At 39.9% G+C, this 12919-nt stretch overlaps 1 protein-coding gene across 4 annotated transcripts in view; it reads left to right on the forward strand.

Annotated features, from left to right (window-relative positions):
• col16a1 (collagen, type XVI, alpha 1) overlaps positions 1 to 12919 on the forward strand; it is a 108499-nt gene that overhangs the window by 56905 nt on the left and 38675 nt on the right. For all 4 annotated transcript variants that reach the window (XM_065471142.1, XM_065471143.1, XM_065471146.1 and 1 more), the window contains 3 exons: positions 30 to 110; positions 1966 to 2034; positions 8206 to 8238. In XM_065471142.1, the coding sequence (XP_065327214.1) occupies positions 30 to 110; positions 1966 to 2034; positions 8206 to 8238 (183 nt within the window). The remainder of the gene's footprint in view (positions 1 to 29; positions 111 to 1965; positions 2035 to 8205; positions 8239 to 12919) is intronic.

Consider the following 12919-nt stretch of genomic DNA (forward strand, 5'->3'; position numbering starts at 1 on the left):
TCCTCTCTCTGTCTGTCTGTTTTTTGCAGATGGATATTCAGCAGGCAATGCTGTATTGTGACCCCTCGCTTGCCATGCACGAGGCCTGCTGTGAAATACCTGGGGCACGGGTGAGAGTGGAAACCCTTACTGTCTTTACCAGCAACTATAACTTTGTCTGGAGCAGAGGCTAATAGCAAAGAGTTTAAATGAAAACTTTAGCTTTTTGGGAAAATCTTTGCTTTCTTTCTGCGTCTACGTGCACTTTACAGCATGCCCTACTTTAGCATAAAAAAGAGCTAGCCTAACTCTGTTGGAACACAAAAGAAATCTACTTACTGACATCTCCAAACACTATCAAATTAGACCAGTGTTGGGGCACAAAAACTTTAAAGCAATCACCACAGAAATGGAGGCTGCAAGCCTGACTGTTCATCACTGCTTTTGTTACCTGTTGAAGATGAGGATCTGGCTGCTGGGCTGGTGTTAGCATACACTCAGCTTCAACAGAATTCTGGCTTCTTGGCTAGCTTTGAGTTGTGTTAGCAGTATAGTGCTGTTATTTCTGTTTGAAGATCTTTGGCTTGTTTAAACCCGAAGTTCATTAAAAATTCAAATAAAGTAAAATAGTGTTGTTTTGTAAACCTGACTGAATGTAAATTTGGGGCAGACTCTTACTTTTGTTGAACTAAAGCTGAGCTGAACTGAGCCCCAGTGACTGTAACTCAGCACTTGTCGCAGCTCCATGACAGTAAAAGTAATCTGTTGGATGGCTTTTACTGTTAAACAGCTGCAAGAAAAGCTGAGTCTGCATTATCCAAATTAAATACCATAAAAAAAGTCTCTGCAATTTCTCTCAAGGCTTTTATGGGTTTTTTTGTTAATCAGCAATGCTTTGTCTTTATAATGCTTTATTCTGTTTTCCCCCTCCACTTATTTTTGGTGGTCAGAAAGGAAGAAAAAAACTTGGCTGCAGATCATGGTTAGCAGGAAGCCCATATTTTTATAGGACTCCGTCAGCTGTTTGACTAAGATTATTGTCTTAATTCTGCTCCAGAAACTTTGTTTGAATCTATAATATGTTAATCGACAAGAATTTAATTTGGTTATTTGCACATAAAACGTGATTTGCCAATATTATTAGCTTAAGGCGTGACTAAAAGCCGTTTTCGAACATTCACGTTGTCGCACCTTCCAGAAGCCATTTTCTATTCTGTTTCATTGTTTTTATACTTCTTTGTCTTTCTCTTGCCTGTCTACCTCTTTTCTTCTGTGTTTTTGAGCGGTTATTGTTTGCAAACGTCAGACAAGCACCTTATCAAATAGAAAACAGATTCATTGGACTGAAAACCCCATACAAGTGTGTTGAGCAAGCAGTTGTTCATGGGAAGAATTGCAAACAGCCAGTTCAGAGTTTATTTTTAAGCTGAAGGTATTTCATGAATTCACCCAACTTTTTGTAGCAATTCTCCAGGGTTGTCTGTGCTTACGTGTCGTTTCGTGCATGCATATGTGCCTTTTTCATTACCAGATGAATTCATGGGAGGGATACAAACAGGGTGAGAAGCTCCTTCAGAAGTTTGAAAATGCAGAGGCCTCTGGAGGAGGGATTGGATCCTGTAAAATTGATTAGAGGGTTTGAAGACGAAAACCTCTTCTCCTTTGCTCAAGGCGTGTGTGCTGCAGGGCCTCCTCCAAGCGGCGTTTAAATTTGAAATGAGAAGTGGAGGAGCACATACATATTTGTATACGCACACCCATGAAAGTTCCAGCGTTTTGAAACGCAACTAAATAAGAGCAGATTTTGTTTCTACACACAAAGTCAGTCACTATTATGTTATTTGAATGTGAGCTCTTCTAATCAGAAGGGACTTATCCCAAACATCTCTTAAAGTTGGTAAAACATGATTTTAACCAGATTTTACATCCTACCCAAAGCAGAAATTTGACCTTAGTGATCTAAATCTTGTCTTTGCTCTCTTGCAGTGCCCTCCTGATGCTCCCAAGAGCCGCCGTGCTGCTGAAAACGACCTGTTGGACAACACATTTAACCAGGTAAGACTACCGATGCACAAACACAAAGCGAGAAATTTCTAGCTGCTTGGAGATAAAAAATAATAATAATAATTACACAATAATCACAGAACAGCAGCATACACTTGGCAATTATAAACCATGTGGACACCACTACTAAAGACCAACAGGACTTCAGTGGTATTTCAACTGATGTAAGCATAGCAAGTTACTGATAATACTTCAAAATGTTGTACTACTTGTACAAATGTATTTAATTTATTAAGTCAACATTAGTTTAAAATAGGTTTTAGTGAATTCACTCCTACACTGTCTGTCAAGGAGAATTCTCAGACTGTCACTGCCTCCATTTGTAATCACCACAAAAGACATCACAAAACCATAAAGTGAATAAAACATATGAAAAAAGTATGAAAGGAGCATACTTTTACTTAATGTATGTTAATGTGAGTCTGTCTTCCTCTTGCTCTCTCTCTTGAGACCTGGTGTACATAATCGTGACATCAAAGTTATATTGGCAAGAAAACGTCAGTTAGTGACACTTTAGAAGAGTCTAATAATCACCACTGTCAAACTCACACGTCTACAGTATGTGTCACTACGGAGCCCCACAGGGGACATTGGAGAAAAAAAAATAAAGCTGAAGTTTTGCGAGATCTCGCAAATGTTTTGGCCGCATTCTTTGGAGACCGCCAGCTCGAAGCCGACCGGGAGGTCGAGGCACGATGTGCCGGGAGTGCGATGGTAAACCGAGCAGATATTTGACGTTTACACAGCTACATACACGCCTCAAAATATCTTAAAAGTTTATTTTGTGGTCCAGAAAGAGAACTAAGTAGCTGCCGCCATTATTGAAGACGAATTGGCTGGGCCGCGCTATGAATCCTGGGATAGGTTGGGTTACAAAGGATACAACGACTCGGCCTTCAAATGCGACCTGCGAAGTATGCAGTCTATTTTACGAGATCTCGCAAAACTTTTGCGAGATCCCGAGTTACTTTTGCGAGATCCCGAGTTACTTTTGCGAGATCTCGCAAAAGTTTGTCTTAATTTATTTTTTCTCCCATGTCCCTTGCGGGGCTCCGTATGTCACTGCATACAGTGTTACATTTAAATTGGTTAAAAACTACACAATTGCACAATTCAAGCATTAAAATGTAAGTGAGTCCTTATCTGATGTATTTATAGAGCAGCGGTCCCCAACCCCCGGGCCTCGGACCGGTACCGGTCCGTGAGTCGTTTGGTGCCGGGCCGCGAGAGTTGAGGCTCAGGTGTGAAATGTATGGTTTTCAGGGTTTTTATCGGTTTTCAGCGTTATTTTGTTATCGTTTTTATCGTTAACTCGGTTTTCCTGGGTCTTTTCACGTGTGTTATGAATAAATCTTCTTTTTTTCGGTACCGGTACTAGTTTTATTTTGTTGTATTTATCCGCGACACCTTAAAGGCCGGTCCGTGAAAATATTGTCGGGCATAAACCGGTCCGTGGCGCAAAAAAGGTTGGGGACCACTGTTATAGAGGACATGCAGAAATGTTCTTTCCCATGGTTTTTTAAATACTATTTACCAGTCAACTATAAATCAATGACTTTTCAATAGTGGACAAATGGGATGCACCATTGGGAGAGGGGTGAAATGGAATAGTCCAAACGATAATAGCTGTAATTTTTTTAGATCAACTGTAACTTTATGACTTTTCAACCTTGTTGTTGCCACCTACTCTACACTTACTACTCTATACTATATTTTCTAACATTAATTCAAGATTTATTTAACTTTAACCCAACCATAATGATGATTTAGATGAACAGTCAGCATTGATTTAATATCGTTTTACTGTCCAGAAAATATTGTAATCACCTCTCAGAAGAAGAAAAAGCCAAGAAAAAAACAGAGTCAACAAGATGTTCCTGCTGGAAGTCCACTTGAACTTATCACGTGGAAAAGGAATATCCCTCCTCTTATTCTCCTACCTATGTAAGTTATTTGTCGAGCGTCAGTTTAAATGACCCACCAAAGAAAACATGTATGTGATTTGGCTACTGAAGAACTATGGCAGAGTAAATGGAGGAAAGCCTCATTTTGCCCTCCAGGTGGACATTAGGATAATGAATCAATGTCATGTGGAAACTACAAGGAGACACACATGCACCAATTACCGTACACGGCAGATTCGCTTCTTATGCCCAAGTGATTCTAATACCAATGACAAACACTTTACTCTAGGAACAAAATGAAGGGGGGAAAAAAACCCAAACCCTTGTCTCTCGGATCGTGAATTATCTCACCCCCCCCCCCCCCCCCCCCCCCCCCCCGCCTCCCATCAGGCATAGAAATAACACAGACAAACACAGACATACACTTGGCCACAGCTTTGTTCTTCAGGCAGTTTGAGCTGTCTGAGATGCTCCTGCTGGCAAGCAAACGCCGGCCAGCAGGACTTGTACCAAATGGCTTTGTTGTTCTCCGTTGAAGCTCCACCATGGACAACATGTTTTCTGCTCTGCAGTAGTCTTTATCATTTTGTCATTTTCTATGACTTCTGTTCAGTAAAGTCTGCTGGTAGCAATTGTTCAAAGTGTCTGTGAGCAGTGTCCAACGCATGACAAATAGAGCCTTATGCAACACATGGGAGCCATTTTTTCCACAAATTGTCACAATACTTTTCAAAAATTATTTTTTGTTCTTGCTTTAATATCGCTTGATATGTGGAAGTTCTTTCAGTAACATACAGACAATTTATTTTTGTTTTCACAGCTGCCTGTTTTATTATTCATATTAATGGGATCTGTATCCAATTATCTATTCATTAGGGCCTGGTGTTTGTCCTGTGGGGTGCTACCTTAAAACTCTGGCAGATTCTAAGACAGTAATCAGTCCCATAGATGGTTTCCTCACCTTTCACTCTTTCTCGCCTTTTCTGCTATTATAAGTTCTCGTAGACTGACTGCTTTTAGGTAACAAGACATTTAGTCTTATTATGATTAATGTTTTTATCTCTTCTGTACCTGTTCTCTCTCTCTCTTTTTGTTTTTTAAATATAGTAGCATAGCGCTCAAAGACTGGTAATTCTAATTTCATCTGTGTGTTACTTTTGTACACACTAAATAAACTGTGAAATCCAAGATTCCAGTGTGTGAGCCAGATGTTATTGATGCATACCAGAGCAACCATTAACCTTGGATTAACAGAGAGACAGCAAGTTAACCTTGGCATATGTGAAGCGACTCGAAAAACAACTTCTATAGACGTGGATTCCTTTCTTTTTCATCTACAAATAGCCTTCTACTACTTCTAAACATGAAAGTTGTTTTAGAGTGGCTGGAGTAAAAGTTGTACACCGTGGCTCTAGAGGGACCTGCAAAGTTATGTCACTTAGCACTTAGCATGGCTCAGCCTTTTGTGACAAGAAACGTTGATGGCCGAATTGCCTTCTGTGTAGCTTTTGGGCTATTTTTTGTTGTGTTTATGTGCTTTTTAAGGACAAAGACTGGACAAAGATTTCAGGTAACAGAGGCATAATATGAATATAAAGCTATTGAAAGAAACTCAGCTTAGATCATCAAAGTGAGCATTTTTTATTATGTTTGTTTGTTTTTTAAGCAAAACTTAAAGAAAATTGCAAAAAATTCTGTTCCTTCCCTACCTCACATCTGATTTATGCATACACTTGCTTTAGCTCAGCTTGTTCCAACTCTTCATGCATGTGGAAAGAAATATTCAACACAAAACTCATCCAAGAACTGTCCAAATCTATATACTGGAATGCCTCTTTCATTATGTTATGCGGTCAGGATAAAAAGACAGTTGCCTTCATTTCTTTTATATATCAAGGTGTATTCAAAAATAATATAGCTCTTAAGATTAGTTAAATACAGCGTGAAATAAACAACAACAGTATTGCACGTCATTGTTTATTTAACAAAAACTAAGCCAAAATGCAGACGCAGTGCATGAAAAACTAAGTACACCCCTGATTCTGTACCTTCTAGAACCACATTTAGCAGTATATTGAACTAATCAGCTTTTTGTATAACTTAACACAATGCTGTGGAATTTAGGCCCACTCTTCTTTACAATCTTGATTCCGTTCATCAACATTTGTAGGCATTTTTTTATGTACAGCTCTCTTAACATCTCACCACAGCATTTCAATCAGGTTGAAGTCTAGACTTTGACTGGACCATTGCAACACCTTGATTCTTTTCTTTTTTAGCCATTCTGTTGTAGATTAGCTGCTGTGCTTGGGATCATTGTCTAGTTTCTAATTTCAGCAAAGCTTTAGCTGACTCACTGACTGTAAGGTGTCTAGAGCCCAAGTCGTCACGCCTCCATCACCATGCTTGACAGTTGGTAAGAGGTGTTAGTACTGACGTTTGACTTTCACCAAACAAAGTACTTTGCATTATGGCCAAACATGTCCACTTTGTTCTCATCTATCCAAAGGACATTATTCCAAAAGTCTTGTGGTTGTTTTAGATGCAACTTTGCAACCTAAGCCATGTTGATACGCTCCTGTAAGAGAGATGCTTTCTCCTTGCAACCCTTCCAAACAAGCCATACTTGTTAAGTCTTTTTCGAACTTTAACATTACGCATGCTAACTGAGGCCTGTGGACTGTAGCTCTTTGGATTTTGGAGCTTCGTTGAGCAATGCCTGACTTTGGGGTGAAGTTAGTGTGATGATCACTCCTTGGAAGATGGGAATTTTTTTCACTTGGGAATGCTCTCTCACTTTAGAATCATGGATGTCAAATTGTTTGGAAGTTTGCTTATAACCCTTTAAAGACTGGTGCCCAGCAATGGTTGCTTCTATAACATTATTGTAGATTATTGTTTATTTTCATAAAATAATAATGACATAGTGTAATATGTCATTTGGTTTTGTATTTACCCATCTTTCAGATCTTGTAATGACCACTTCATTTTTTTCTTTATTATATCCTGATTATGTCCTTTATCATATCCTGAAATCTCAGTTGCATAACCTCCCCTTATCCTGGTGATATGCTAGACAGGCTGCCAGTCTGTCGGGGCTAAGAAAGAGCGACCATTCACACTCACATTCACACCTACGCCAAATGTAAAATCACCACTTAACCTCCAGTATAATGCATATCTTTGGACTGTGAAAGGAAGCCAGAGTACCTGGAGTGAACCCACACAGGCATGCGGTCACAGCAGGTACTGCCTTTCTGAAGTATAACAAATCTCACCCTCAGTGTTTCTTATCTCTGACCACTGGAAACCTCTTTTTCTTGCTTTCAACCCAGAAAGGTCGTCTAGTCCTCAATAGACTCAATAGTCCTTTGTGTTTCGTTTCCAGGGCCCCAACGTATATGTCTTGGACTTTTTATGATGAGGTCTAACACCAGCTGTAAAAACGACTTCTCCCCTCTTCCCTTTACTGACAAGCTTTCTTATTGTTCACCTCCCAACTTTCCATCTTGGAACAGGTTGTTTCCGCTCAGCGTTCTGTGCTTCCTCTATCCCTCTTGTTGTTGGCTGTTTTTACTTATTTATTTATTTTGTCTGACTATTTTTTTATACTGTGCACAGCAGGGTCCATCTCTTTACTTACCCCAGGGCTCCAGAGTTATAGCATTTGCCTTCTCTCTCACTTTACTCATCTTCTTTCATCTCTTTTTCATGAAAACCAAAAATAAAGAATAAAGGATAATGACCCATGTGTGCAACCAAGATGGCCCTTATTTCATCTTCCTTTGTTCTTCTTCTGATGCAACGAATTGTAATGGTAACAAAAATTTAAGGGGATGCGCCGGACAAGCAATAGGAAAACAGAAGCTTCTCTGTGCCACCCCTAAAAAGAAAAAATGTCATGTGATGTAGAGCCCTGTGATTTTTGAGGGCATTTGGTTACTTATAGGAACAAAGCACAGGAATTAAAAGGAATTCCTGTGCTTTCCATGGTTGATTAAATGGTTCCATGTTTAATCTACAAATATACCATAATAATATTTGTAGATTAAACAAATTTGAGAAGGAAATCAGACTCTGGTAAGAGTGTTATCACACCAGCACCAAAATGCTAATCTGTTTGAGTCAATATGGCCAAATATTAGCTAATCAAGTCATTAAGGTGAAAATCATGGTGGTCATGGTCATGCTCAAATATGAATTGAAGAAAACAAAAGTGCCTGACGTTTTCTTTCTTTGCTTTCTTTTCTGCCAACAGGAGATTTTTGCATCCAAGGATCTTGCAGAAAAAGTAAGCCTCGCATACACACAAAGCACATGTGGTTTTACGGTTTTACGGTACTGAATTTCTAACCACACTGCGCACTTGTTGCATAAGATGGTCGCCTCAACGGAAGAGAGCTCTGGGTTCAAAAAGTGAAGCTGACATGTTCTGCATTTGTATTCTGGCGTTCTTTAGGAATTCATTAAAAGAAAAAAAAATCAGGTTTAGGGAGGAATCGCTAAGAACTTATTGGCAGCCCAGGATGTACCCTTCCTTTGACCCCAGTGCATTCTGCAATCTGAACCGGAAATATCAACCATATGCATGGATAACAACTCTTTCGGCATTTATATGCTGTTGAAACAGAAACCCGAAAACAATATGCAGGCCATGTGTGTGTGTCTGTGTATACGTGTGTGCAGGCTGCGTATATGTGTGTTGTGCATGGGACTGTTTCCTCCTGCCTCCACACATTCTCACAGCTTGCTGACTGACTGAAGACTGATTTACACCTCATTATTCGCTGGGTCTCAGTTGGGAGTTGCTTCTGCCTATTAATTTTGTCATTCACCTACAATAGGCATGTTCTGTTCACAAATAGAATACAAAACTCCAGACGCTTCATTATGTTGCTCCGGTGTGTGCTTACTAATGCGGGCTGCTGCCTCCGCTGACTTCCTCAATGTAGGTTATTACCTGGGTTGGAACATGCAGCTTGCCCTGCCGCTGGGGGCACACACACACACACACACACTTTCAAGGAAACAAAAGTGAGTTTTTCGTTTGTGCTACCAATGTAATTTGGTCAAATTATACAGGCAGCTGTTTTATTCAAAAGTAAAAAATGGTTGTGCGACCCATAGGAATCTATTGATAATACGAGGCGATATTATGCATCGCTGATGCCAACAAATGCACCAAACAGGCGTATGAATTAGTATGATTATTGTCATAAATGATGTGAATAAAGGGTTGATTTGACTTGTGCATCACAATCCCAAAGCTCAGTTAGAAACTCGTTTTCGTCGCAATCTTGATGTCATTCTTTTTCATCTATTCTTTTATAGTTTGTTCCTCTTATACGAGTGCTTTCTTGGGCATGTCAGTCAAAATGCTCAGCATCACCAAGCTGCAGGTTTTCATGAAAGGTTCCTTTATGATAGGGGGTGTCAAACATAAGGCTCAGGGGCCAGAACTGGCCTGGTGAAGACTCCAATCTGGCCCACTGGATGGTTTTGGAAAATGTGAAGGAGAACATAACTTTTAACATGTTTTACAGGTTTTCCTACAGACAAAGGCCTCCCCCATAGCCATTCATGTTACACCACAGTAATTAAACTATAGATTTCTATAATTTTACACATTTATGTTTTATAATTTAAGCCCAATTAGTCATGCTGAAAGATTTCTTTTATTTTCTACAGCAGCATTTCTTTATCGTGTAGAAAAACTCTGACATACTGTTGAAATTGCTCTTCTTTTTCTTATATTAGGATTTTTCATTGATTTAAGGTATACTTACATTTCTGTACATTGACAGAAAGGGGAGGTTTCACTGATCTGGTCCATATAAGATAAAAATGGGCTGTATGTGGCCCGCGATATGAAATTAGTTTGAAATCCCTGCACTATGAATAAAACCTTCTTGTTCCTGTTTTAAGATTTGTCAGGTAAAGTTTTAATGCACTACAATAATTCAGTGAATTGCATTAGAGGAGATTATGAATTTTTATTTACACTTGTAGATTTGCATTAGTGTCCGCTGGCTTGAGACCTGGCAGATGGAGAGAAGGATTGCCAAAAAGTGGTACCAGAAGGCTCCCTGACAGAATGTTGGTGCCTGTGTTCTCAGATGTTTAAGCTCATAGATTATGATCTGTGCTGGTTAGCGTAATGAGTAGTGAGCGCCTTTGTTTTGGGATGGCGATGTCAAAAAGAGAGTGTGCTTTGTGTGGGATATCGAAACTTTTGACTAAGATATTAATCGAAATATTTTGACGGAAAGGCTCATACAGTCAGTTTCTTCAAAACAGAAGTGTAGGAGGAAATATTCATAGGGAAGAGAAGACAAAATGCCTGTGTAATGTACTTTTACTTGTAATACTTAACTCTACTGGAAATTCAACTTTCTGGCCTCACCCGAGGAAGTGCTGACCATATGTATCTGGCAGTTTCATAGTCTCTCAGATACCCGACAAAGGTCTAAGGGCCAAAACATTGTTCTTCCAGTAAAGTTTATATGCAAGTAACAGGATAGTGAGTGGGAGTTGTTTCTCTCCTTTCAATGATTATCCAGTTATCCAGAGCATTTTAGCTAGAAGACAAAGTTAGCCATAAGTTGGTGAAAATAGAGAAATCTTTAGCAGCTAAAAAATACTGAGCCAAGGGTCGGCAGAGCCCAACATCAAGAAAACAGAAACATGACTATAAAGTAATGCCAATGTTGCCCTGTGCAGTGTTTCCTAAACTTGACTTTGAAAAGTACTTGATGATACACGAGACTCCTGCCATTTAAAAGTAATCCTTTATTTCATATCATTACATGTTGCGAAAAGTATCTTTAACAGTCCTGGGTCTTCTTTGCATTTTTGCCACATTTTTTCAGTTGGTCAGAGGTGTCTCTCTTTTACTACAAAGAGAGATGCAGTTTAGCAGCTTTCAGTCTTGCTGAAATATGTAAGGTAAATGGCCTGTATTTGTATAGCGCTTTACTAGTCCCTAAGGACCCCAAAGCTTTACACACCCAGTCATCCACCCATTCACACACACATTCACACACTGGTGATGGCAAGCTACATTGTAGCCACAGCCACCCTGGGGCACACTGACAGAGGCGAGGCTGCCGAACACTGGCGCCACCGGGCCCTCTGACCACCACCAGTAGGCAACGGGTGAAGTGTCTTGCCCAAGGACACAACGACCGAGACTGTCCAAGCCGGGGCTCGAACCGGCAACCTTCCGATTACAAGGCGAACTCCCAACTCTTGAGCCACGATCAATTCCCTGAAAAAGATATCTCCTGGTTGGGGGCATATGTTGCTCTAAAACCTGTATATTCCTTTCAGCATCAATGATGCCTTTCCAGATGTGCAAGCTGCCAACTGCTTAGCCAATTGCACTGTGTGCCCTCCATACCATCAGAGATGCAGGTTTTTGAACTGAGGGCTGATAACAAGCCAGATCCTCTTTAGTCCTGAGGCCCACTGGATGGGCATAGATGTCCATGTTTTCCAAAACCAATTTAAAATTGGGATTTTTCTCAGCTTAAAACAGCTTCCCACTTTGCCTTAGTCCATTTCAAATGATCTGTGGCCCAGAAAAGATGGCAGTGTTTCTGGGTGATGTTTACATATGGCTTCTTCTTCATATGTTAGAGCCTGAACCTGCATTTTTGGATGGCACAGTGAACTGTGTTCACAGACAGAATTGGGCATGTTTGTAATACAGAGCCACCTGAGTACCCAAAGATCCTGACCATCTAATTTTGTTTTTCGGCCCTGTGCACAGAGATTTCTACAAATTCTCTGAATCTTTTGATGATATTACATACAATTTTATGCGGAGGAACATTATTCTGAAATCGTTCCGCAATTTGCTGAAGCAGCTTTCTGCTATTGGTGAACCTCTGCGCATTTTAATAGTGATAAACTCTGCCAATTTCAGTGTCTCAGTTTAAACATGTGATATATTTTCTGTTCTGTTGTGACAAAATGAGGCTTCATGAGCTTTCCAAATCACTGCATCCTATTTAGTATTTACATTTCATATTTCACACTGCTAACACATTTAGCTTCTACATGGTATAGAGCCTAGTGTACATTCTCATTCTCATTACATAGTGAGCTGATTACAGTAGCTTTCCACCACATAACAAGCAACGGGCATGCTAATCTTCATTTAAGTTGCATGTTTAGCTGAAAGCTAGCCATTGCAGTTTTTGAGCTGAACTTTCTCAACTAGCCACATCCACAGAGATGTCCTTAGCCTGCATGTGCATCTTCAAAATGTGAAGTAGCACCTAGCAAACACTTGATATCAAACCTGCACACAATAAAGTGTGAATACTTCCACAATGCAAAAGCTGTCCTCTCTGCCAACATGTTAGCTGACTGACTGACACAGGATTGGACCCATTCCACAAGCACACAGCTGCATGCCAAGTAGTTGGAGGGAGGCAGACACATTGCAGATGCGTCATGGATTTTCTTTTTTTCCCCTCCCTCAACAAACAAAAGAAACATTTTAACAGTATTTGGCTGCTTATTTGTGAAACGAAGCTAAAAAAAAAACCCCAGCAACTTCAATTGGGGAAATTGCCATTGCCATTAAGAAAGAAAGTATAGAAATGCCAATGCCAAGCATAGTATACATGCCAAAACTTTGATTTCAAAGTTTTGGATTTGACAGCAAATCCAGCAAAGTGATGTGAATTAAAGCGATATTCAGTAGTACATTTTGCTCTTACACTTTTCGTTCCAACTTTGAGAAATGTGGAGAACAAACAACAAAAAGCAGGCTGCTGAAGGTTTAAGTAGATGTATAAGAAGTCTTGACTAAGCCCACAGTCACAGAAGAGAGCTTGGAAAGAGTGACTCGTCACTGCAGCTGGTCTAGCCAGCCATTGATAGATTTGTAGCTGCTAAGAGTGAGCGAGTGAGTGAGTAAGGGTGGAAAAACAAAAAAAGGGAAAAAAAAGAAAAGGGAAAAA

The sequence above is a fragment of the Pelmatolapia mariae genome, linkage group LG22 (genome assembly GCF_036321145.2).
Source record: "Pelmatolapia mariae isolate MD_Pm_ZW linkage group LG22, Pm_UMD_F_2, whole genome shotgun sequence".
NCBI lineage: Eukaryota > Metazoa > Chordata > Actinopteri > Cichliformes > Cichlidae > Pelmatolapia > Pelmatolapia mariae.